Raw genomic sequence first — 26,991 nt, 5'->3', positions numbered from 1 at the left:
GGTGAGTGTAAGTTCACCATACTCCTCCATCCAGACTCCTCCTCCTTCTCTTCCCTGTGGAGGCCTCCTCATCGTCCCGCCTCCTCTTCCTCAGGTGATCAGGGTTAGGGTGGAGCTGGACTGGGCTCCTCCTTAGTTACTGAGGAACTAAAAAGGTTCACCGCGCCTTTACTGGTAAACTGTCTCATCTCTATATGTCAAATCTAAATGAGAAATTCTGTTCATTTTATCAGTCAATAAATCCGAACCAAGGTGATTTAAACTAAATGATACCACGTGTGTGTAAAGGTAAAGGGGAGTTTACCTGAAATACACTGCATGTGTTACACTCGTCCGTAAACGGGCAGAAAAGTCGTTAAACAAAATCACGAGTGCAGTTTTCTCGGTCATCCGTTTATTCCGAGCACAACACAACAACAGGAACTGCCGCCGATTTTTCCTGCCAGAAAACGTAGGTGAAGACAAAGATAATCAATCGTCACCTAACAGATCAAGACCTTTTAATGGATGACAGATAAAAAAATACCTACAATAAGCATGAAATAAACAATGAACCTCTTTGTGATGTCGGTTAAAGCAACAGCACATTGTGTATAGACAAAACATGTTAATGTGACGGGCGGTAAATCAAAATGAGACACACACGAATTATTACATTTTTACAAAAAAGTATGTTTTTATTTTTTATTTTTTAAATCTTATGTAAATATTGACTCAAAATAGTATGTTAGTCTTTATAAATAGTATTTTCTCATTTAACATCATGGTGAGAGTACTTGAATTAATGGTCTTAAGATTTGGAAACACACTTTTGCACATTCAGACTGACTCTGTTAACAAGTTACGTAACATTACTGCTCTTTTGGGTAGAATTGTTTTTTAATTGGCCAAGGCTTCGGTAGGAGTCTCGTTATTTTGATTAACTTAGCCGCTCAGGGCTTCTATAAACATCGTTGTGTGAAGATATATAATGTTTCTGTCTTTTCTCTTTAATGATCTCTGGACCCCCTGGATGGGAACCACCGACCTGAGCCCCCCAAAAAGCCATGTCCGGCCCTGGATGTGGGTTTGGTTTTCCCACCGCCGAGCGGCTCGGTGTTCAGAGGCGCGCTGGAGGCCACTCAGAGCGGAGCAGCCGTCCACCGGTCTCCGGCCTGGTAAACCGACACCTGTCCGCCACATTCACCACCTTCCTCCTCCGCCTCCTCCTCCTCCTCCTCCTCCTCGGTGTGTTTGCCGGAGGTGTGAGCTCGGTCCTCGGGTATGAAGAACAAACACAACCAACAGGTGAAGGCAGCGGCTCCGGACCGACTCGACATGTCGAGCTTCGAGGTGTCTCTCCAGCAGCTCAATGATCTGTTGACAGACGACAGCGGCTTCTACAGCTGGCCGACCAAACACTTCCACGAGGTTTACCCGAGGATTTACGTCGGCAATGCGTGAGTCATTGTTGAAATCATTGTAATAACCCCCAGTTTTTCCACTCAGGGATATTTTACATTACAGTTAATGTGTCTCCCTCTAATTCAAGTCGTGCCGCGGACACGGAATCAGTATTCCTCTAATATGACGGAAATAAAACAATACATTCAAGTTTAATGACCCAGTTCTTCCTCTTATTCCTCTGTTTTATTCTATTACTGTGGCGATACTGTGATTTTACACATTTCCAGCAATATTATGACTCAGCACATGGATATCATAATATCATTATCCCACAAAAGATGGAAAAACTAGAGTAACTTCCAGTGTGTGTGTTTGCAAGAATGTGACAGGCTTCTGCATGTGTTTAGGAATGAAAGCCATGACTTAGAATAAAGTCAGTATGGACTCACTGTTGTACCATAATTAGCCACTGTAATCTCTCATATAGCTTATATTTATCAGCCACTACAGAGTGACTATTGTTTTCACCGTGTGTGTGTGTGTGTGTGTGTGTGTGTGTGTGTGTATGTGTGTGTGTGTGTGTGTGTGTGTGTGTGTGTGTGTGTGTGTGTGTGTGTGTGTGTGTGTGTGTGTGTGTAGCAGGTGTTTATCTGTCTATGTGTGTAGTTGAGGTCGAAATGATGGGTGTGGTCTGACCCCCATGAGTCTCCCCATTGCAACATGGTCTCCAGTTTTTTTTTTTTTAATTTTTAAAAATTAAAATTAAAATAATTTAATTTCTTTTTTAAGTAATTATTATTATTTTATTTTTTTAAACAGCAGTTTTATTTCCCTGTTGGATTGACTGTCTGAGGGAGGCGTACAGGGCTTGTTGAATTTTTGAGGAGGTGGAGGAGTGTTATCAAAAGGCAAAATAGAGCAGAGACAGAAACTGGCAGGTACACAGGAGTTGTAAATAGCTTGTGCTTCACCTGCCAGTCTCCTGTGGAATTTAAATGGCATGCCCCATATTTCTCTGTAAATAACATTACTGATTCCTCAATTCGGAAAGAAACAAGTATATATCCATTTATTGTAACATAAGTGGAGGATACATAATATTTTTTCTATATAAAACTCTTAAAGCACCTATAATGTGCACCAGGTTATCAGTAAAGCTGGAAATCACTTTAACTTAAAATGCAACACCATCAAACAGTGTTGCCCATGATAAAGATGATACTCTTGAATAATAAACTCTTTCAGGACTATAAAAGCATACACAACATTTCCTGACTGAAGCTTGTTCAAAATCATCCAGATTACTGCTGCACACAAAATGATTTTCTTTTCACAGCACTTGACATAGCCTACAGATGGTCTGTTTGGGAACTGTATAGTCCAGGCTTGTAAGCTAAATGTTCATCTAAATTTTAAATGGTTAGATCTGAAAGCTTTAAAACACAAGCTCTTAGATGTTTTTTTGTTTTTTTTTCAGCACAGTGAGTCAGATCAGTGTATTTCAGGAGAGTGGCTCCATTCATCTGCCCGCCTTCCTGAAGGAGTCATAATGGACGGAGGAGAAACACTTTGTTTTTTTCAGCGCAAATTACTTCACAAAAATAGGCTAGAACCCACAAGTGCATCAACACAGCGCTGAGGAGCCGAGACAAGAGAGTATGCAAACACAGATCATCCTCTCTGAGATGGTGTTTTTTCCCCTATGTTTCTGTCCTTGTTCCCCTTTTTGTGGAGGCGAGATGTTGCATTCAGTATCAGCACCAGTGTGCATCGACTCTATTTTTAGGTCTCGACATCTAAAAGGCGGGAGCAGTCCCAGAGGTTCACAGGGAGACGCAGCAGAGCTTTTGTATGACAGAGAAAGGAAAATGGAAAATGAATTCTTAGTCAAAGCTTGTATCAACAGTGTTATGTAATGCACTCTGCTATTAAGAAGTAAAGCAATTATAAATAAGGAAAATATAAAGAAATATGCAATAAATTATAAAGAAATTATCATTATATAGTGACATTTGTTGTGACTATAAAACAATAATCATTATATACACACACAGTATAATAACCAGGCTAGATGTGGGTGAAGAGGGAAATGCAGACAGTCTGAATACAGATTTGTTTCTAAATTTAGTTTACTGTGACACAGTTTCATTAGCAGCTGAATTATAGTCCCACAGTTTTGCTCTCTGCAGCTTCACATGTGTAATTATCAGGATCACCATTTATTTGCAGTGTAATTTGGTAATTTGATCGGTGGCTGCTCTGGTGGATCAAATCAAGTAATCCCTGTTCACATCCCTGTAAACACTAACTAATGACAGATGTTTTTTATCAAGTATGCTTCATCGCTTCATGAAATTCCCTCTACACAGGCAATGTGGATTAATAATGAAACAGCTCTTCTTTTTAGGGATTATTATTATTTAATTGCACAGTGTGTCTTGGCTATTAAGTACATCTTTGGCTGAATTGCAACAGCAGGGCCAGCTGTATGATCTGGAGTGTCCCTGACTGACTGACTGACTGACTGACTGACTGACTGACAACCTGGAAACAGGTTCCATTAGGGCGGTGTTTACAGCCTGCAGTGTTGCCAACTTGGCACGTTGTTGCTAGATTTAGAGGCTTTTTTTGAAACAAGACTAGGTATAAACCTGGTACATGACTGGACCGTGTATGGATGCCAACCAGGGCTACGCCTCCTTACATGCAGTCTACTGAGCTTCTCTGGTTTCCCGGCTGCTAGCGAACTGCAGGGAAGCGGAGGAGCGCTTCCAATACACTGAGCCTCACCTTTGTTACATAACATGTATCACACAGCGAGCAGAGAGACCAGGAGAGAAGGAGGGAGAGAGAGAAGTCATCGCTAACTGCTAAAGAAACTAGCAGATCTGAATAACATGTAAACAACAGAAACACTAGCAACAGGAAATGAGAGTGCTGTTAAGACATAAAGGGTTTCTGCCCATTTAAACGCTAGAGGACTTTTTACTTGAAATGGTTACAGGAAGCGATGAGCTTGTATTATCACGTAACTTTAACACGACAGGCCATGACCAACTCTACGTATCAAACAGAGCTTGTTAGGCATAAAGACCTTCCTCTAATAAAAATCTATCACGGTTTAACTATTATGGATCCCAGACAGAGGTCCAGACATATATTAGGTTTTGACCTAGTCTTGTTCATATTTAGTTCTCAAAAGACACAGTAATTCCATGTGAAGGAAAGCATTTTGCTGAACAGGCTTAAAGGATGGTAATGAGAAAGTCAGGACTCAAACAAATCGACCAGAGCTAAGGCAACAGGTAGCAGGTCAAAAAGCACAGGCAATGAGCATCCAGCAGAATCTGGATGGGGGACAGGCAGGAGGACACGTAACAATCTGGCAAGTGACTCTTGTAACAGGGCAGGTATAAATACTGTGGGGGTAATGGGTAATAAGGTGCAGGTGAGGTCTTTGGCAAACTCTCTGAGAGCAACTGGTGGGCAGATGTGGAATAACATCTGGAGAGGTGCCTGAAAATGCAGGAGCGCGTGAGGGAGGTTGAGGGGGGAGAAAGGGAGACAGGTGTGGGAGATTGAGTAATCAGTGTATTAAATTGGTGATGCCTCTGTGACTCTCTGTGTTTACACTGTGACGTAGACGGATGAGAGTCAGCTGACAGTCGACTGAGAGTCGACATTAAAGGGCCATTGTACTGAGGGAGGCGTGATCAACATCTGAATGTATGACTGATTGAATCAACCACGTCAGCAGCTGTTGCACAGACACGATGTGATCAATCATATCTCTTTAATTCATGTCGCATGGAAGAGAGGAAATGAGCGTGGTTGAAAGGACTGTCCTCTCTGAACACTGAGAGTCACATAGACGTCAGCAATTTAATCAACTAATTTCTCAATGTAAAATGTTCATTTCCCACTTCCGCAGCAGTGTGTCGTAGCAGTGTCTAATCGTTCAACACTTCAAATAAAACACTAGAAAAGAGTAAAATATGGGACCTTTAAGCAAAATTGTGATTTACCTCGTGCCTTTCTCCTCCAAAACAGCTCCGAAACCTTGACAATTGGTTTTGTGGTTCTTGAGTTATCTCATTAAACAGCACAAATTCTATTGGTCACGATGCTGAAGAAAAGATTTTTACACAGAATCAGAAATTTTACAGAGACTGGTAAATAGATCCAGGAAGAGTAGTCAGCCTTTAAACCGAACAAAGAAACGGTCAACAGGTATTTTGCTCGACATCAGGTCAGCATCGGTGGTGCGTGCAAAATAAGCTTCTCAGCATGTGTTTGTTTTTCTTACTAACCTGATGCAGGTTTGTGGCGACGAACGTGATGCGTCTGAAGCGTCTGGGCGTCACCCACATCCTGAACGCAGCGGAGGGAAACTCCTTCATGCACGTCAACACCAACAACGAGTTCTACGCTGGCACGGGCGTCATCTACCACGGGATACCAGCCAGCGACACCGACCACTTCGACATCAGCGTTTACTTCGAAGAGGCGGCAGATTTCATCGAGAAGGCGCTGGCATACAAAAATGGAAAAGGTCAGAGGGTTAACAGAGCTGAGAGGAACTGAAGCTGAAATCCTTTTTTTATGTGTGAAATTTAGAGTCATCCTTTTCTCATATTATGTGATATATGAAAACCTCTGAAGATTACACACAACCCTTCCAAGTATTATCTTTTCTGTGACTTCAAGCAGGCGCGTGAAAAACTAATTGATCTGATGATGACACCACTTTGAGACATGCTAATTGTCCTGATCAGGAGCTATAACTGAAGGTCAATATCAAAGCTGCACTAATTAGAAACAATGGATCAAATGACTGTGCAATCATGACAAAGGCTGTGTTTGAAATGACGAGACCAAAGATGATTATAATTTGAGTCTGATGGTTACATCGGCTCTACAGAAGTTTTCAACCTACAGTGTTTGAGCTCATTGTTTCAGGCCCAGACTCCACTCTCATCAAGCTTGTTTCTAGCAGCAACAGGCAGCTGTTATCAGTGGAAAACACTGAAATACTCCACCAACAAAAAATATCAACTTTTCAACAGTGGTGATCCCTGACTCTGGGGGGCCCCAGGCGAAGAAGTCAAGGGTTTAATGGGTTGTCATTGCAATATGTGCCAATATGAGGGGCCTTCGGGGGGCCCTTTTACCCTTTGGGGGCCCCAAGCATTGACCTATTTTACATCTCCTGATGGTGCACCTCTGCTTGTCAACAAATAGTTTTATGTAAAGTAAATAATTCATTTTAGATTTTCCACTTCCCTATGGTGGCCAAAAAGTAATATGTCAGACACCACTGTTGTGATTTGGATCGAACTGGAACATCTGCTTTTCTCTTCTCCCCTGCAGGTAAAGTGTACGTTCATTGCAGGGAAGGCTACAGCCGCTCGCCAACCTTAGTCATAGCCTACCTGATGCTTCGCCAGAACATGGACGTCCACACCGCTCTGGCCATGGTGCGGCAGAAAAGAGAAATCGGACCCAACGACGGCTTCCTGCGGCAGCTCTGTCGGCTCAGCCAGAGGCTGGCTGCTGAGGGAAAGCTCTGGAACAAGTGAGGCACGCGGCGAGGCAGACGGATTGTCTGTAAGAGAGAGCAAATGTATGGCTTAATGGCACATCACTTTGTTTCACTTGCTCTACAGCTTCAACAAGCCGCAGGTCTGTGATTGTTCTGGAAGGGAGGGGAGTGGAAAATGAAAAACGTTTTCTCGTAGACAAACGTTGACAGAACTGACTGTATGTATAGTACAAAATAATACGTAGAGTGTTTTAATCAGAGAGGCACACTGACTCATTGTAATGTGTAAATCCAGGTACACTACATTCACTAGCTGTGTTTACATAGTCTCACTTACATTCTAAATATTAGATTCATCTTGTTTCAGGTCTAAATGACCTTTAATAATTATATTTTTTACATCCTGTATGGATTGGTGTGATCACTTTTCAAGAGAACAATAAAGGGAATGTTAATGTGCATTTAAATACACTCATTTAGGGGAAAAAATAGTGTAACTAATGTGATACTGTCACCGCCTTTTCTCACTCAGCGTCCTTTCCCTCCTCTTCCTCCCTCCTGGCATTGTGCCCTTTGTCTTGGTCTCACTCCTGCAAACACTGCCAAATCTCTCAGTCCCAGCCGTTTCCCACAGGGGATCTCAAGTGGACACTGTGATTTTTCATACCAGATTAGATGTTCAGGGTACCACAAGATGATACTGAAATATTTTCTTGTCTAGTATGTTTAGCATGTTTTAGAAAAAAGCACAACCTTTGACCCATATTGCACTCGTATCAAGAAACCTGCCTCAAAAATATTTCTCTGTCAAAATTTTGTCAAGCTGGGCTTTATAGGAATCAAACATTATTTTGGGACATTTTAGGAAATGTACTTATTTGCTGTTTTGCTGAGAGTTAGATACAGTTAAAAGACGGAGAAGATTAAAGGAGCTAATGAAAGTTTTGCTATTGGTACATTGCTAACGTTGCTAGCGTTAACAGCTGTTTACTTACCAGTCTAGAAGAAACGTTGTGAGTTCAGCATCTAACCTCATTCCTTTACTCAACCAACAGCTGTCTCCAGAGATGGAAAGCAACGCCAATGCCAATCTCGTCTCTATCGCGTCTTTTGTTCTATGCTAACTTGCTAACTTCATTAGAACAAAGACTGTAAAATAAGTGTATTTCCCCCAACGTGGAACTAAACGTCTGGATAATGGTAATATTCTTCACTCACGGCCTGCCGTAGCTGCTGAGGCTAGATGACCTGTGACCACACGAGTGAAACCTCCGATTGTAATTCAAACACTGCCACAATGTGTGTTTGCTAGTAACCTCAACATGTAGGATCACTTCCGAGTCGACACATTTTTGCACATTAGTGTGTGTTTTTGTCTGAGTATAGACAGTTTTATATTGCATGCTTTGTAATATGTATGTGAGCCAAAGAGTCGTTTATATTCCTTTGTTAGCACAGCTGTGTAACTACAGTATGCGTATTCATAGTGTGCATTATTCAATGTGCATTACACAGTATGTCACAATGTGCATTATTGAGCCTGTGACTTTTGAATCATCGTGTGCATTACCTAGTAGGATGTAATGTAGTTGTTGGCGTCAGTAGGCTTTCATTGAGTCTCAAGATGATGACACTGCTTATATGAAGTGCACTTTATCCAATGACACTGGTGATTGTTGTTGCTCTTTTCATACATTCAGAAATAAACTGTGAAAAATGACACGGCTGAGTTTCTTAAAAGAGTTTCTCACAACAAATCATTGAACACTGATCACTCATATTACACAAGACTAATCCTGTAGCTCTGAGGATATAACACATAATGCACTGAATGACAGATGAATAGGTAGTAATCACTCTGTCCTGTAGAGGGGGTAGTAGGACTTCTGCAGTCGTACCATGGTTCCCATCGGCATCACAATATTGTAAAAATATTAGAAGCTGCCACTACTGCTACAGCTACTGTTACCATACTAACACTTGAATAAAACTTCTAGATCACCTCTAGACATGTTGTGAGACATAAAAATACTGCAGACATGTATATTCAATACAAGAATTTGCCAAAAAACTAAAATAAATAAATGAAATAAAATCCAGAATGTGTGTATGTTAAAGAAATAAGATAAAATTGTCTTTCAATGGTTTAACTGCTGGACAGTAGATGCCTCCTACTTCACTTTAACGCCCTCAGTGCACAGGAGGCTTCAGTGATTTCCACATCATGGGGCAGCGTAGCGGTTAAGTCTGACTCCCACCCGGGGGGGCTTGACTTGTATAAGATGCATCCTGGGCCGTGTTTGACTTCCAAACATATTGTGATGTCACAAAATCTTGCGTCATACACATCTGAGATTTAAGATGAGCACAGAGAAACTTCCTAGTGTCACTGCACACACATCATCAAAAAGACATTTTGACTGGAGGGGGACTTTAAAGTTTTTAGACTCATGCAACTTTACCTGACAAGTTTATACATCTTATGTATATTAGAGTATAATTATAAATAAATATAATCTATAGTATAAGCCGTATCCACCATTCATTATATTTGTCATGGCCGTTACAGTACATTCAGTTATAAAACAATATTTATCTTAAAATATCTGATTTTAAGATCGAGTGTAATGCAAAGTGATAACGACGGCAAAAACAACAATGTCACTCGTGTTGTCCTCTGATTTATATCAAATGCTCAATTTGTACAATTTGCAACTTAATCTGATTAAAATGGTCAACATCCTCAACATGTATCAGATTCACTATCAAAACAAAGCCAACACTGCTTGTACCAGTAGTACTCTCCCTTCGTCGCTTCCTTTTTGCTTCCCCCACTAAACCCCTATTATCCTGCCAGTGGCCTTTTAATAGGCACCTCCTCCTCTCTTATTAAACGTGTGTGTGTGTGTGTGTGTGTGTGTGCATTCCACAGGTTTTGGAGGTTGAGCTCCATGGCAGGGCCTCTCTCTCTCTCTCCCTGATGTTTTCTCAGCTCCTTGTCTTCTTCTGCCTCTTTTGCCTTCTCATCTGTGTTCATGCTCTCTATCTCCCTCCCCGTCTGTCTGTCTGTCTGTCTGTCTGTCTGTCTGTCTCGCTCTTCATCTCTGTCCTGGCGTGACGCATGGAGTTGATACAAGGACATATCTGCTGGGAGAGGAGGGTAGCTCCCTTACATAACACCCGTCTGCATGAATGAATCCATGGGGGAGGGGCGGCCATGTGTTTTGAGGGGAATCTGATGCATGTGTGTGGTGAAGTATGAATGGGCCTCAGTACTTGAAACAATTTATTTCCAACAGGTAGATCCATTTTTAGACTCTTCATCAGACTCGCATCAGTCCTTGCAAACTCCTGCTCTGAACACAAACACTGTCCAACACTAACCAGAACATATCATATCGTACTGAAGTTTTGAAGCTAATTCTTGCTCTTCAGATTTCATGGCAGTTCATGTAATAGTGGTGAACCAACCAAATAACCGACAGCACGTACCCAGTGTGGCTAAAAAGCACAAATATGAATGAGTTACACTTCTCATATCTGGCTAGCTTCTTGTGCACCTCTGCTCCACTCACACTGTAAGTTTTGAAAAGGATGGAACCGATGAAAATACAATGAGGTACATCTTGACCTTTTGTAAAGCTGACAGTAAGTCTACATCACTTACGCCCCGTTCAGACTGGATTTATTTCCCCTGGGAAGGTGGGTGATTTTAATATCACCTGCCTTAGTCAGTGATTTTCATCCCCCTGTGTGTGTGTGTGTGTGTGTGTGTGTGTGTGTGTGTGTGTGTGTGTGTGTGTGTGTGTGTTTTTCCACCCCCACCTCAATTATAATTACATATAATTACCTTCTGTTTTTCTGTGAACTCATTTGTCCTCCTGTAATATAAATCCCATCCGCAGCGACATGCTTATATTCTAAAGTGGTAAATGGACCGCACTTATATGGCACTTTTCTAGTCTTATTGACCACTCAAAGCGTTTTACAATGGAAGCCACATTCACCCACTTTCACACAGTGCTATTTCCTACTCATTCACACACTAATAACACATCGGGGGCTTTGTGGGGTTCAGTATCTTGCCAAGGGACACTTTGAAATGCGGACTGGAGAAGCCGGGAATCGAACCGCCAACCTTCCAGTTAGTGGACAACCTACTCTACTTCCTGCGGGCAAAGTTATTTCCACTGAAAGAGATGCTTGTTCTACTACTTTTCTTTATTTGACTTCTGTGTCGAAACAAGAGTAAGGCAAAAAAATGATGATGCTAACGTGTAAGCTAATGTCAACATGTAGGCAAGACCCCATAAAAGATTCTCAAATGTGCTGTTACAATGTCAGCTACGGGAAGGTAATGCTGTTCTGTTCTGAGCCCTGTTTTTTGGCCTACACTTTACATTTTGGCAAACTGGTGCCATTAAAAGTCTGCCAAATTAGCTTTAGCATTTCCTGTTTCTAGTATACCCATGATATCCTTTAAGCTTTTCGTGATGGTTGGATTTTGTTACTTTTGGACAGAGCCAGGCCCCCTGTTTGCCCCAGTTTCCATTCTTTGTGCTACGCTAAGCTAACTAGCTGTTGACATTAGTTTCATATTTACTGTACAGACATGAGAGTGGTTCTGATTTTCATATATAACTCTCAGCAAGAAAGAAAATAAGTGCATTTCAACCGAACTTTCACTCAAAGGGGAAAACTGGATCCTAAGAGGTTAAAAGAAAAACATCATTGTTTAGCATTTTGACAGATAATGAGTTTTTGTCCCAACATGGATTTTACGTCAGAAAATATTGATCTCAGAACATGATGATAAAACGCATTATGTAATCAAGTCATATGCACTGAAAACAGCAACACGTGTTCATAAATCATGTGTGTGAAAGTGAGCATGTGTTCTTCTAGGAATTTACAAACTGAGCAAAAAATATTATAAGTTATGTCTGTGAATATGAGCATCATCATCAAAATACACTGTTCTATTTTAGAGGCTCGCTGGGAGCACTTTTCCTTTAGTTGAGGGGAAAAATCTGTAATGGATGTCCCAGTCTGTCAATCTGTGTCTGTGTAAGAGGGTGTGTGTGTGTTTGTGTGTATGTGTGTCTCACACACACACACACACACACACACACACTATCCATGTCAGTCTGCGGCATGTCTGCTCTGTACCAGCTGTGCCCTTCTGTGTTTTTTGGAAGGGAAGGAGGGGGTGGTAGTGTGCGTGCATGCATGCGTGCGTGCGTGCATGTGTGTGTGTGTGTGTGTGTGAAGGACTTCGGATTGGTGGAGAGCAAAGCTGCTCATTGTTACATCATCTCCTCCACAACAACCCTAAAACAAATTTGACATCGACTGGCTTTCATGAGTCTCGCACTTTGTAATAATTTAGTAGTTTGTTTCCAGATTTAGCATAAGTGCATCACAGATATCCGTTCAGCCTGTGCATGTGCAGTATGATTGTATGTCACGCTGCAATACTGCTAATGGCTTTTAATTCCACATACGTAGATGGAACATACAAGGGGATTTGGATTCAGGAAGAAAGATGTCTTTGATATAAAATCAAATTAAATGTGGACTAATTTAATCTATCAAATCACTCTTGATGTGTGTGTCACGTACCTGGTTAACAACTCAGTTACAGCAGACTGGGTTTTACTGTGCAGCACTGACAACAGCCTGTAGGATTGGTTGTGTCAGCTGACGGCAACCTGAAGTGCTGAGAAGGGCCTGTTTTACTAACACACGGGTTTTACTAACATCAGTGGACAGAATGAATTTATGACCCTGCTTCAACTCCAGTATAATAAGAAAGAATACCACACTTAATGATTTAGCCTCTTCATTCATTCTGCTGTGCCTGATTCTTGACTGAAACTGTGTCTGAATGGAAAAGACCGTTATTTTCTCGGTAATTGCACATTTAATCGAACTTGACAGATGTTTGACTACACAAGTCGCCGCTGATGGGTTCACAGTGTTGTTATTCTTACTGTACTCTTCTCTGTGGAAACTGCTAATGCAATGGCTGCATAATGTAACAACTGCTAACGCCACAACTGAAGCTAATCACTGGCTTGCAGGAGTTAAATGCAATATATGAAGTAATAGAGCAGATAGTAGTACACATGCTGAATAATTGAACTGGAAAGTAAATATGCATAATTATGTTCAATATATTTGACAGTTTATTTTGTCATTTGGTGGTTAGCATGGCTGAACTGACTAGTTAAGAGGCCCCAGGGCAAACATTTTCTGTTTGGCCCCTGTTGACCAGCCAGCTGAAGCCTGCACAGCTGCCTGTAAGAATAATACCTGGCCCGTTGTTTTTTAATCACATGTAACTACAGCGATGACATGAGATCAGTGTGCACGATGCTAAATCCAGAGTTGGTCGGCGTATTTATCGCTTATAGCCCTTTTCCATCGCATGGTACCGGCTCAACTTGACTCGATTCAACTCGGATTTTTTACTTTTCCATTGGGGAGAAGCTGTAAAAGGCACCTGGTACTCGATACCAAAAGGTGACGTGAAAACACTGCAGATTAATGATTGAGAGAATCGGCACCTCTGCGTGACTGTACACCGTGCACTGTCGCCTGTTAGTTATTGTACAATACTTTTTCAAAACCTCTCTGTGGTCAATTGAGGAGGCGTAGACGTTTCTCTGTTTGGTATCCCTTTGATATCCTCTATTGTTCTTGTGTGTGCCACATTGAAGATGACATCACGATAGCTTTGTGTGTCGTCATAGTAATGACGCTGGGGAGTCGGTACCATGCAGTGGAGAAATGCTAATAGACTGCAGCTGCTGTAGGCCTAATAGCACTAACAGAGCTGCTGTAATCCCAGATGATGAGATAAAATAGTCCTTTATTAGTCTCACAGTGGGTGAGACTAATAAAGAATGGTGCATCGTTCCTGGCCGCACTGCAATTCCAGGTTGATGCATGGGGTGAATGGAGAGAGCCTTTTTTTCAGTTCCCAGTTAAAGATTCATTTAATTGTGTCCCAATTGTCCAGTAAAAGAGTAAACTGTCTTTGTTAAAACTGAAATGCCTCATCACTTTAAGTTAACCTGCTATACCTATATTTGCTTGTGCAAATATAGCAAATGCATTTGCTCTCTAGACAATATTTCATTATTAGAGAAGCATAGTTTTGGGTTCTACAAATAATGTTTTACTTCCAAATATATGGACAAGGTATCAACATACTGTACTTTTGTGTACATTTGGTCTGTGGCTGTTTTTCATGGTTTGTGTTGGTCCAACTGGAGGGAAACTCTCTTGATTCCCAGCCCCAGCCAAACACCTTTGGATTGAAATGAAACTGCAAGTCAAGCCCGATCTCCCAACATCAGTGTCTGACCTCACTGTAATACTCTTGTGGCTGAATTGGAGCAAATCCCTGCAGCCAGGTTCAGAAATCTTATGGAAAGCCCTCCCAGAAAAGAGGAGGCAGCTATAGCAGCGGATTAATAAGTTAGTAAACCGCTTTTGGTGCTTCCAATCATTTGAAGAGAATAAGACTTTCCGGGTGTGGCACTTAACAAAATGCATCAGGAATGTCAGTTCACACAAAATGCAAAATCTCATCATCATCTTACTTCAGCATATTGAACAGAAAATTTGAATATAGTGTTACAGTGACAATGCTTTCAATTGATTTAAGCAGCACCTTCCACAAAAGTCGAATAATCTCCCAGATGAACTGACGCGAAACAAAACTAATATTAATATTTTATATATATTGACCCCGCCTTGCTTTCTGGCCTCATGCCGGGGCATTGGTGGGGGGCGGGGGTGGATTGGGCAGGAAAGACCTTCGTCCCTGTTAACAGATAAAAAAAGGAAAAAAGAGGGAGCTAGGTCATTGTTCGATGGACAAACTGGACTACAGGACAAACCAACAACAAAAAAATAAAACAGAATAAAGTGTACATAATAATAATAACGATAATAATAATAACAATGATAATAACAATAATAACATCATGAAAATAATGAGATAGAAGGTTGAGGGAGGGGTGATCCTGCACTGGCCCATCCTGACAGTCTCCTGCTGGGGCCTCTGTGCACATTGCCGGGGGCAGGGGGGGAACCGAGCATATTGAATGATTATATAATGATTATTAGTATAGCTACATCAGTATCATACTACTTAGTTATTATTATTATAAAGATACTATTGCTACAACACACACACACATTTACCTTTTATTCATATATATATATATATATATGTATATATATACTGTGTATATATATATACACAGTATATGTACTCGTCTTATTATCTTATGTGTGTGTGTTTTTCCATGGATAGTCACACGTATGTTAGCATCTCTATCATCTTATACAGGCTATCTTTGTCATTTTTTTGTAAAACTATTTCACCAATAAAAAATAAAAAAACAATTTGTCATTAATATCAGGTAAAGAAGTCACACTGAGATGCTGCTGAAACTGATGTCACAGTGACACGTGGAGCTACTTGGAAATCAGTAATGAAACGCTAAACTCACAATACTGTCCATGTGCATTATTGTGTGCATATTTTAGAGTTTGTTTTATCATGGTTAACTTGCTTTTTATCTTTTGTGTGTGTGTGTGTGTGTGTGTTTGTGTGTCCATCAGTCATGTGTACTGTCATACTCTCGGACAGAAACAAAGTAGGCATATTGATATCAAATAATTTTTTAATGCTGAAAATGAATGTCACATAGCCACAAACACAAACAGCTTTGAGCCATTGAGATGCCATTCTGTGATTGTGCCATGAATGATTTGTCACAGAAAACAAGACAAACAACAACTGTGCCCATCACAAACCCATGACCAGCATTATCAAATACACCATCCACCTCTCCTCTGGGGCGGTTCAACCCAAATCTCACTCAGCTTTACATTCAACACTGTGCTGTGCCAAAAAAAAAAAAAAAGATGGCTGCTTTGCAAACAGGAAATAACCTACTGCTTGCGCAGGGCCTCACATGATGTCTCTCAGATTCGCTAATTAGGGCCGGGTTGTGTGCTTAGTGCATTAAGCTGCTGTGAAGGGGAGCTGCAGGGAGCACCGAACAAAAACAAGAGAGGACATTGTCATCATGGGAGTAGTAGTACAGGACTTGACGTCCTAAATCTTTCTTATTCAAGGCACAATTTACTGGCCTGTATTAAAGTACACTGGTCACAAATACAAGTGTGTAATTGCATATTTTCACTTGACAAGATTTGAAGGCTTGAAGGGGAAAACATCTCTCTTCAAAGCTTTCGGGAGGCGAGGTCACCGTTTTTAATTTCCTTGCCATTGCTGATTATTTGGAGACTGTAATTTACGCGTTTCATTTGGCCAAACTATTCAGTGCACTGCAACTCGTGTGTTGATGAGGCTTCAGTCCTCTCTTGGTTTGTCAGAGCAGAACACACGCAGGAGAAGTGATAAGTATCTGCCAGCTGATGACAGCATGGCGTCGTATTTCATGCTGTGAAAGTGCTGTAATTTTGAAACATTTTTGCTGGAGCCATGTGAACCTGAACATACCCTGTGAGGATTTATACCAAATACCCATCCTCTATAATTTCACATTTTAAGTGCTTTTTTTTCCCAGTATTCCATTTCAGGGATGTGGGAGACTCCAGTAACTCAAATCTAAACTCTTCAAGCCACCAGTTTTTAGTGAAGAAAAATTTGGGGCCACATCTTAATCTTCCTGAGAGCACTGTTGGGTCCATACTTTGCCAACCACTGGTGATTTTTCCATGCTTGAAACTGATCACTCCGCCTCCTTTAACTTGGGCACAAAGCAGTGTGATGAGGTATGAAAAGTTGTATAAATCTCTTTTTTTTTTGGTTTCTATTTTGTGATCTTTTAAAATGTGTTTCTTAATGTCTTTCCTTTTTGTAAGTTGAGGTTTGTCTTCCACCAAAAGCAAGATTTTTGTCACAACATTGAGATTAATATATGGCAGATTTATACATCGCAAAATGAGCCCTGATCTAAGGTCAGATTAATTTTGAGCAATCTAAAGGCTAGGATCAGGAGCTGGGGTTTTGTTTTGTTACTGTTTTTTTTGTTGTTGTTTTTTTATTGACCCAGATCAGGGGTAAGAGCAGATGCCCAGCTTTAAAAGTGATACAGTCCAAGCAACCGTGGAAAGCAGGATTCAGGTTCGTTCACATTCAGCTCAAGTAACTGGATGATGGAGCAGGAGAAGATCTTTGAATTTTTATCTCACCAGAAATTTATATTTTATCTAAAATTTCCCTTGCAAATGAATTGTTGGAAAATAAAAAAAATTAACATAATGTAGTTACATTAAGGTTACGCTGCACAATCTGAAAGTCTTTTTGCTTTGCCTCATTGACTTACTATTAATGATGAATCATGTTGTACCAATACTGTTACATTATTAGGAGATATTTGGGGGAACTGTTTTTGCAGTCAATGGGGGGATTCAAATAAAAATATGAATGTCTTGCTTTTTAAAAAAGTTAAACCTCCCCACATGTTCATACTGTCTGTAAAAAAACAAACAAACATATGTATCAATTGTGAATTATTTAGAGACGCTGTATGTAAAGCGTCTGTGAGATGAGCATGAAACAAAAACATAACGTTCATCCCCCTTCCCCACACCTGTAATTTTTGAACAGTCCCTAAGAAAAACCTTTAAGCCCATTGGTCCCTACTACTAAATATGAGAGTGGGAGCAGACAGATAAGACAGATAAGCAATGTACATGCTAAGGGTTTGCGATACAATATGTTGATGTATAGATGACTAGTGATTTAAAACTAAACTAAAACTACGAATATGAGAAGTTGAAGACATTTTGTGGCTGATTTTCTATTGAAAGGATACAACATATTTCCTTTACAGCTAATCATATACCAAAAAGCAAGATACATTAAACAAGTTGTCAAGTTAGCAAAATAGCTTGTTAGCTGTGGATGTATGAGTGTGCAGGAAAGGTCTCTGTGAAGAAGAAATTTTCTTTCATACCTAAAACAACTTTAACAAGTATGAGTGTTCGTAAATAGTGTGTAGAAATGTTGGTTATTGAAATGCTAATTACTCAAATGTGGCTAATGGCTAATTGCTACTAAAAGCTAGTAGTCATTAACTAGAAGCTAGTAGCCATTAGCTAGATTCGAAAAAACTCCTGGAGGAAATTATAACCATTGCTCAATTAAGATGAATTTAAAGATCACAAGAAAGTATATTAATGTATATTTCCAATGTCTTAGCCTATCATAGGTAGTAACTGACAAAAAAGGCGGGAAAACTCAAATGTAGACTTTAGATCTTGATAATCAGAAAAAAACAAGAAAAAATTCAGAAGTATGATTTCAAATAAGTGCAAAGTTTTTGTTACTGAAATGTTATAGTTTGAATAACAACTATAACAACTTACATATATTAAAATGTTAGCATACACACTGAAAAGGTAGTTCCAGTACCAAAAGTCTTTATCAGTTGCTTGTCACGGGACCAATGGGCCTATTCCTAAATATTACTTTCATATTGTATTTAAGAATGTGCAACACTTTTTTCTTGTAGATTTTAACGCCAGAATGAGGCAACTTTAAAATTCAAATGCTATATTTGATTAGGGATAAACAGCTGACAGTTTTAAGGATCTTCTTTTTCAATTAGCTGAACTGAGGGTGAACTGAACCCTGACCCTTGGGTGATATTTGAGCACTAGCTACCACTGCACCAACGATGGTTTGAAAGTGCATATACAGCCATTTTCTCACAGTAAAGCATCAACACAGATAGACAAACATTCACTTACCAAGAAAATCAGTTGCAAATTAATAATGACATCAAAGATTAATCATAAAAAAACAGCTTTTTCTCTATCCAAAACAAAGTCACCTCATCTCTTGCTTTACATTGTTCAGGGCTTTCAGTCCTCACGCCACAACGCTTTTATAACCATACTATATTTTTTTTTAAAAAAGGGACTTTTCAGTAGCAGTCTGTCACATGATTGGGGGTTTTAACCTCACCCGCAAACTCATCCGCCTTAGAATAAGCAGAACAACGAACACTTGGTGCACAACGAAAGCAACATCAACAACATCAAAAACAATATGTGTGGGACTTCACATCGTGTCTTTAATCGTACAATTTCAGTATTTTACATTCCACATGTGGACATATTCCTGCAGGGATTGTCGTCTTTCTCCGCCAAAGGGTGCTAGGATGAGTTGGGGTAGATTTTCTGTGAGTGTGTGTGTGTGTGTGTGTGTGGGAAGGGAGGAAGGAGGTGCACGCTAAGAGGACAGAGTGAAATAAATAGAGAAGGTATTGGGGATGTAAGACTGAAAAAACAGGAGAGCAGAATGGGAATATTGGGGGGGACGGAGTAGAGATGGAAGGACTGGGAAAGAGATGTGAGGAGGAGGGAAATGATGTTTCCCTGGGTAAGTAATAAAAGTAGTAGAAGTAGTTTGTTTGTGGAAAACGAGTTGCATGAGAGTTGAACTGCTTCAGAGTGGTTGTTTGAGTTTTGTGCCATGTTGCAGCGGCAGAGCTTAGCATCAAGTTCACATTTTAGTTCATTGTAAACGTAACGTCACCCTAACTTTAATCTAAGAGACGGAGAGAGAGAAAACACAATTCTGTGGTCACTGTGCAGATAAGATGGAGACTCAGCTACTTTCGCAGTTTGGCAGGGAAGCGTGGAACGTGACAGGGTAGTGATACAGAGCACAACTTTTTAAAGTGCCTCAACTGTTGCTGCGTTTGTCAAACAGTGCTTTACTGTCACAAGAAAAATTTTTTTGACTCTGTGGCTCTTTTCATGGGAGGCATTTCAATTCAGCTTTGCCTGCAAAATTGCCTTGTGTACCACCGCCTAGGCCATGTCAAACATGCAGAGCAAATCCATTATTAATTATGAATTTTGATACACTACAAGTCAAAAGTTTTACGCCACCTCTGTTTTTCCAGTTGTTACTGAAATTTAGAGGGTAACGTCTCAGTGTTTCTGAAATTAAAGCAAAGAACAAATAAATAATAAAGGTTTAGTCTAAATTTGCATCTTTCTACAGTGGAAATGAAACACTGTCTGGAAGGTTCGTCCAAACACCGTTGCAGACGTTCCCTACAAATGTGTTGCACTTCTTTGCTTTCCAGTTCATCCCAAACCAGCTCCATGGGGTTTAAGTCTGGAGACTGTGCTGGTCTTTTTTCAGCTCATCTTGCTGTAGGATGAACCTCTAACCGACCGGTCTGTCTTCCTTTGTTACTCATCTTTTTCTCACCATTCTGAAAGCAGTATACAGTCCTGCAGTACTGATGCATCAGAGGGTGTGGTAACACAGTTTGTTTCAACACTGCCTTTGTACAGACACAGGGTTTGAAAGTCATCAACAATAGTTGTTTGTATTAACCTTCAAGGCTTCATCTGCTTCTATTGCTGCAGGAAAGCTGGAAGTCAAACAATATCTTAATCCATAAAAGAGAACTGTTTACATTAAGTTTGTTTTAAGTGACCTACATTTTTTTACTCTTACCTTTGAACCTTTTAAGGTGAATCATTGGACTTGAGCTGCTTTAATTTCAATGTAAACTGGAAGAATTGGGGTGTTCTAAAACCTTTGACCGGTAGTATCTAGCACAGTAGCTTATGAGAAAAGAAGAAAGTTTCATGGTGTCCTCTCTCATGAATGCAATGAACAGAGGTAACGAAGCCTTAAAAAGGTAGAAGCAGCACACAGTGCCATTAGTTTGTTCCAGCATCTCGAGTTGTTGGCCATGCGTACTTGGTTGTGTTGCCACTACGTCAACCAAGGCCGTACAGACAGCAAATTAACATTCTGTCCATACACAGATTCAATCTAGTCAATTAAATCTAAATCTACACTACTAACTAACCAGGTTTAGAGAACTAACAGGGTTGGCCTGCTGTCTGAACATATAGCATTATGATAGCTAACATTGATGTCTGGGTAAAACTGCTTTTTGGTGAGGAGGATGGTCACTGACTATCGGTCTGTCTCTCTGCTATGCTGGTGCAACTGATCATGACTGAAGGCAGTGTGCTCTGTGGTGCTGGTGTGCATTTGTTTTTTAAAGGACAGGGGGAGGATTTCTCCAGTGATCATTTGGCTAAGAGAGAGAGAGAGAGAGAGAAAAGAGAGAGAAAGGCTGTGCTGCCAGCTCAAATCTAAATCTCAGTTCATGTCAACTATGTGGACAAGACCTGATCTCATCTTTGCAGTCCCAAGATGGGACCAACATTTCTCTTGTTTAAGGTACTTCTTGTGCGCTATGAAGTGATGTAGAGGTATGCAAAAAGGTGGGTAAACTATCAAGATCAGTTGGTGATCACCACAAGGCAAACAAGCATCATAATACATTATGACGTCCGTTGAAAAAATAAAAATAAAAAAATCATAAATATTACTTTACAGATATTAGTACAGGTGGCTCAACTGAGTTCTGACACCCTCTGCTACATGACTGGTCAGACAGACTCATTATCTGATTTGAGCTGGGAGCATTAATTCAGCCACAGATAGCACTAATGCCACATAAGTGTAATGTTTCTATTTATATATCTATAATATCTAATATATGTATATAACTTTATGGTGTGTATTTTCATTGCCGGCCTCTGTGAGGCACATGAATACGCCAGAATTACTAAGACAGCGGTTCCCTGTCTGAACCATTACCCGGTTGCAACATGGCTTTCATTCACAGTGATAGTGAGCAGAGTACGGTATGTGTGTGTATGTGTGTGTGTGAGTGTGTGTGCTGCTGCTGTGTGTGTTATATCCCTGTATAATTAGCGCTTATGGTTCTATTTAAATACCCTGCAACGTAGATTTGAACACTGAGAGTGGCGGCGCCTAAAGGCCATGTCACAGTCCTTATTGGTTTCGTCAGGTAATCAGGAGATGAGTTAATGGACCATGTGTGTTTTTATGTGTGTGTGTGTGTGTGTGTTTGACATATTCTAGAGAATATTATTAAGACTGCTAAAGACAGGAAAGATGTGGGGGGAGGGGATAAAGGGAGGGTTCAGGTCTACTAAGGGATACAGACATTGTGGTTTTAGTGCAACAGAAAAAAACCTGATAGTTATTTGTAGTGGATGGCAAGTTGGGATGTGGTTGGTGGAGTTTATTTCAGCAGTGATTAATTCATAGTGTAAGTCTCTGGGATAGGACAGATGCTCAGAATGTCATTTAAACGGCCCGGTGTCCATTTCCACTGCGTCTGCCAGCGAAGGATCTGAAGATGTTCCGTAGGTGCGAGAAAAAAGGTTCATTTTATTGTGGTGGTTCGCCATCGACTTGGCCTGAGTCACATCGCTACCCACCACAGTTGCTTGCTCACTGTTTTTTTTTTTCCTCCCGTCGGCCAGGATGAAACCATATCCACAGGCAAATACTGCTGACTCACTCGTTGTTTCTTGACTTCCCAGTCACCACCCACATAGTCCGTTGGCCTGAGCCAATCGGGCCAAAATGGCTTCAGCTGCAGTTCATATGCAGTGCACACTGCAATGTCACAAATTCACCCCTGCGCTCTTTTCTGTCATTTCAGGTTCCTAAATAAAAACAGACTCCAAAGCGACTGTTGGTCCCGTGTGGTGCGTGATAAAAATGAAAAAAAAAAAATAGGGGAGAAAATTACAACGTCTGCCATGTCAGCTGTCAAATGTTGATCCATGGTCCGTTTAAAAGACCTGCTGTACACTGTCGGTGGAGCAGCACACTCAATGGGTCCATGTTGGCAACTCATTTGTGCACTACATGTACATATACAGACGGTTGACAAATGAAATGAAAAACCAATATCAAGTGTCTTAATAAGGTGTTGGGCCAACATGTGCCACCAGAGCAGCTTCAGTGCTGCGCTGATTTTACAACTCTGAGACTCTTCCAAAAGACTTGGTGTTTTGATGATGGTGGTGGAGAGCGCTGTCTAACACGTCAGTCCAGAATCTCCAGAATCTTGAAACATGAGTCATCGAGCATCTTTGTGACCGACGCTCCTGCCCCAACAGTGAACCCTCTTTCAAAGTTCCTCTGATCTTTTCCCTTTGTCATCTTGATGCTGAATGAGAATCAGCTGGGCCTGCTCAGCATTTTTATACCTGCCACAGAGCATGACTGGATGTTAATTGCTTCATGCAGCGCACCTGTGTGCATTCGTTTCTCCACTAATTTCTACAGGTTTTCCTTTTAATTCGTCACCCGTCTGTACATGTTTATATACGTGTGCATGCATGTTTAGTGTTGCAGACCAAGGGGCAGCTGCACTGAGATGAAAGGTGAGGTAGAATCTGTCAGTTTCAGGCGGGACTTGAGACAAGGTACAGGCTGACGGGGGAGGCCTGCAGAAGTAAGTGGCGACATCCCCTCTCACCACTACCATCTGCTAGCACTCGACCTATCACAAGACAGCTGGGAGGTGAGGAGGAGGGGCTACGGTACAATTAGGAGGGCAGGGCTCCAAAGAAAAGACACCCGCACACACACGCCCGCACACACACACATATACACAAACACACACACACACACACACACACACACACACACACACACACACACGGAGGCAGGAAGTGTGGTGCAGCCGAGTGGTTATTCATGAGGAAGGAGAGATGATGATGAGAAACAAAGTTACTGAGGTAATACATCAAAAAACAACTGAATGGGTGTGTGTGTGTGTGTGTGTGTGTGTAATGTGCATGTATGTGTGTGAGGTACTGAAAACAAGAGGTATGTGTCAGAGAGGTATTCTAGCTATATAGATATATATGTATATACATTATAATTATTATATATATATAATATATATAATTAGTTTCTTTTAATTAAGTTTTGTGAATATAATTAATTTACATATATATATTTTTTAAGTACAGTGGGTGACGCTGTAAAATGTAGCCTGTAGTTACAATACAGTTCACTTTGAAAATGCATATAATGTATTAAACCATTACAACAACAGTTACTTTTATAAGTTCAAGTCTCAGTTTTGCAAGAACAGGTATAAAGCCTTGTGAGTGAAACAGTGCTTTCTGTAAACATATTGAATGAGGAATTTGCTGTGAACTATGAACACAACAATGAAATAACTAGCTAGTTGCTAACAGCTCTGTTTTGGTCTCCACCGACATCTGGTGTTATCACTACAAGTGACCCCTTTTATATGCGAGTAGTTATGTGATCTTTTGTTAAGATCAAAATATGAATCTTGACTTGAATTTGTTTTAGCTTGATTTATCTTGTTTGGGTAGTTTGCTACGTTTACCATTTTTAACTTAAGCAAACATGCTAACATTTGCTAATCAACACTGAGCACAGCTGAGGCTGATGGGAATTAGTTTTAAAAGTATTTAGTCATAAACCAAAGTACTGGCGAAACTGACATTTTGACAGAAAGACATTACAGTTCATCCTCAGCGGAGATTTAATGGCAAATAATCTGACTGATGTTGAAATATATTACTCTGGACCCATGTTCCACATATTGGAAAATAAGCTCATTTACTTTACCTGCTGAGCGTTAGACGAGAATTAAGCTACAGCCAGAAGGTGTTAGCTTAGCTTTGCTTAGCACAAAGACTGGTGGCAGGGAGAAACAGCTAGTCCGGCTGTCCAGAAGTGACTCTGCTTCCCGTCTTTGTGCTAAGCTAACCTAACTGGCTGCTGGATATTCTTGGCAAGAAAGTGAAGAAAGTGAATAAGTGTGTTTCCAAAAATGTCGCGCTATCGCTGAAGCAAACAACAAACACTTACTATATGATATCAAAACACAATTTCCTCTTCTGCTGCTGTAATCAAACTCCCTAATCAGTCTGTTCACAGCAAGCACTGTGATATTCGCACCATCTTATACCCTTCAATTTATTATTAACACACCTATTATTTTATATATGAGACTTAATAATGCACACAGCAACTGTTGTGTCACACAGGTTAGTGTGTATGAATAACACATTACGGTTTAAAGGTCTCATACAGAGTGTTCCCACTGCAACCTCGAACGCCAGCTGAGAGTTAAACAGGTAAGTGAGCATGGTTTGTCACTGGACTCCCACCACCCACACAATAAATGAGAAAATACATTTCACACGGTATGAGGTAAAAGTGTAGGGGTGCATATTGTGCACGTACTCTGTGTGTTACTGTGCGTGTGTGTGTGTGTGTGTGTGTGTGTGTGTGTGTAGTAGTACAGACAGAGAGAGATAGAGAGGTCAGTACGTGAGGGAGGTAGGTTGACAAACACTCACAGGGCCTCGGCAGACTGAGGGGTTGGGATGGAGGTCAGACGCCATTGCAGTTAAAGAGATCTAAGGAAGGAAGGGGAGGGGGGGGCTGTCTCAGGAGCTAATGGTCAGGTCCCAGAGATATATATATTTAAAAAAAAAACAAAAAAAAACACTTTTCTGAGGTGAGAGGTGGTGGTGGATGGAGAGGAGCCATAACCGAGCTCCTCAGGTTGCATTAGTCGCAGGACCAGAGTACAGCTGTTTGTCCCTACAGGTGAAAAAGTCCTTAGTGTGATGAGCTTTGTGTTTGCATATAGTTATACTGTAAGTCCATGGCAGTATGTTTGCAATTTAAATCTGTGATTATCTACGAATGTGTGTTTCCTCTCTGAATGACAAAAAGCAGAGCCAGATTGTCAATGTGTTTCTCCCTGGTGATGTTGATGTGTATGTTTGCTGGTGGCAGGTGGTGGGTCTTGTGGGTGTTTGATTAAAAAACAAAACAAATAAAAACAAAGAAAAAAAGAAAGTTTACAGGGCACGTTCCCACTGAAGAAAAAAAAAATCCAGTTTTTTATTCTCCACTTGTCCTTCCGACACACCTCCTCTGCTGTCAAGGCCACCCCATATTCCTTGCCTTATGTGTCCAAGGTTATTTTCAGGGGGCGCCGTAAAAATCACACTTCCTGGTCCTCAAAGACCTCCAGGAAGAGCGGGGGGAAGAGTTCGTTGGGACACTCCACCTTCATGTGGAGGAAGCGGCTGGCGTGGCACGCCCCGATCATGCGCAGGTCTGTCACCTTCATCAGTAGCTTGGGCCAGAAGTGGGGAATGTTGTGCTTGCGGTAGTTGATGTAGTGCTCGAACGCCAGCAGGTAGGCCTCCTGGCACTGCTCGATTTTCTCCACGCTGGTCAGCCCTGAACGGTCTGCAGCGATAAAGAGAAGAGAGAGAAAAAAACAAAACCTTTTGTACATTTAGGAACAGGAAATATGGGTGAGAGTGATGCAACAAAGATCACCGGAAGGACTTTGGAGTTCATAAAGAGTGTTTCTATTCACCTGAAACGGAGTGGAAAATTATCAGGAGGCCGATAACAAGGCCCAATCCAAACACGTGATCCAAAATGAGCAGCCACAGTCAAAAAGCTGAAAGTGACTTCACTTGGATCCGTTTGGTCCAAGTGGCAACCCGCCGTGACGTCACCCATTGCCAGAAGCAGCCCTTGGTGGTATTGCACTTTAAGGCACTTCCGCATTGGCTTCACTTTTCAGACCCGGAGACTACGTCCATTTTTATATACAGTTTAAGCTCCAAACACACCCAGAGCTCGTCAGTGTATTTTACAATAAGCCAGCGGTAACTTAAAGAATCTGAAGCCCAGAAAGGAAACCACCAGGATGAATGGATCTGGGAAAACAATGAAGTATTGTAGCTTCATTGTTAAAATTAAGTGATATTTGGTATTGATGTATTTGTATGACAATGTCCTTGTTAAAGTGAATCTTGGAAAATGGGTATTTCCCAAGGGTAGAGAACATTATCCCTATTTGAGAAATGGGGATAATGTGCAGGATCCAACAAAGGATCCACCTATTGGAAGGTCTTCATTCAAGATAAGACTAGCATCCAGGGGATGAGAGATGTTTTCCATTCGAAGAAGGAGCCTTCAATAAAGAACTTAAGGCTAAATGCACGAGCAGGAAAGCCTTTAACTGGGAAAAAGATGCTATGTGTAAAGAGAGAAAGGCATTTGAGGGGGAAAAGTAGGAGAGAAGAAACAGACATCCAGAGGATGAGGGAGTCTTCTGGCA

At 40.9% G+C, this 26,991-nt stretch overlaps 2 protein-coding genes across 7 annotated transcripts in view; one reads left to right on the top strand and one right to left on the bottom strand.

The window, feature by feature from the left end:
- The first annotated feature begins 3 nt into the window (after positions 1–3).
- On the top strand, positions 4–8,648 carry LOC130185694 (dual specificity protein phosphatase 3-like). Of its 3 annotated transcripts, none has more exons than XR_008830191.1 (4): positions 4–1,439; positions 5,706–5,938; positions 6,757–7,068; positions 7,984–8,648. XR_008830191.1 is itself a non-coding variant. In XM_056402295.1 (4 exons), exons 1-4 carry the CDS (start codon positions 1,264–1,266, stop codon positions 8,081–8,083), a joined length of 714 nt encoding a protein of 237 aa, XP_056258270.1. In that variant the 5' UTR covers positions 4–1,263; the 3' UTR covers positions 8,084–8,648. The 3 variants fall into 3 exon arrangements, 2 of the variants coding, with proteins under 2 accessions (XP_056258270.1, XP_056258271.1); XM_056402295.1 differs by having other exon boundaries at positions 6,757–6,961; XM_056402296.1 differs by having other exon boundaries at positions 6,757–6,993.
- A 6,964-nt stretch (positions 8,649–15,612) lies between these two features.
- LOC130185693 (thyroid hormone receptor alpha) overlaps positions 15,613–26,991 on the bottom strand; it is a 105,566-nt gene continuing 94,187 nt past the window's right edge. For all 4 annotated transcript variants that reach the window (XM_056402290.1, XM_056402292.1, XM_056402293.1 and 1 more), the window contains one exon: positions 15,613–26,105. In XM_056402290.1, the coding sequence (XP_056258265.1) occupies positions 25,855–26,105 (251 nt within the window). In that variant the 3' untranslated portion in view covers positions 15,613–25,854. The remainder of the gene's footprint in view (positions 26,106–26,991) is intronic.

The sequence above is a fragment of the Seriola aureovittata genome, chromosome 17 (assembly GCF_021018895.1).
Source record: "Seriola aureovittata isolate HTS-2021-v1 ecotype China chromosome 17, ASM2101889v1, whole genome shotgun sequence".
Taxonomy (NCBI): Eukaryota; Metazoa; Chordata; class Actinopteri; order Carangiformes; family Carangidae; genus Seriola; species Seriola aureovittata.
This window is presented reverse-complemented; position numbering and strand designations above follow the sequence as displayed.

Excerpts from the sequence above, each read along its gene's own strand:
- LOC130185694 (XM_056402295.1), top strand. The coding sequence starts at position 1,264 with ATGAAGAACAAACACAACCAACAGGTGAAGGCAGCGGCTCCGGACCGA. Across the intron at positions 1,440-5,705 it reads AGGATTTACGTCGGCAATGC|GTTTGTGGCGACGAACGTGA; the intron begins GTGAGTCATTGT and ends AACCTGATGCAG. Across the intron at positions 6,962-7,983 it reads GAGGGAAAGCTCTGGAACAA|CTGTCTCCAGAGATGGAAAG; the intron begins GTGAGGCACGCG and ends CTCAACCAACAG.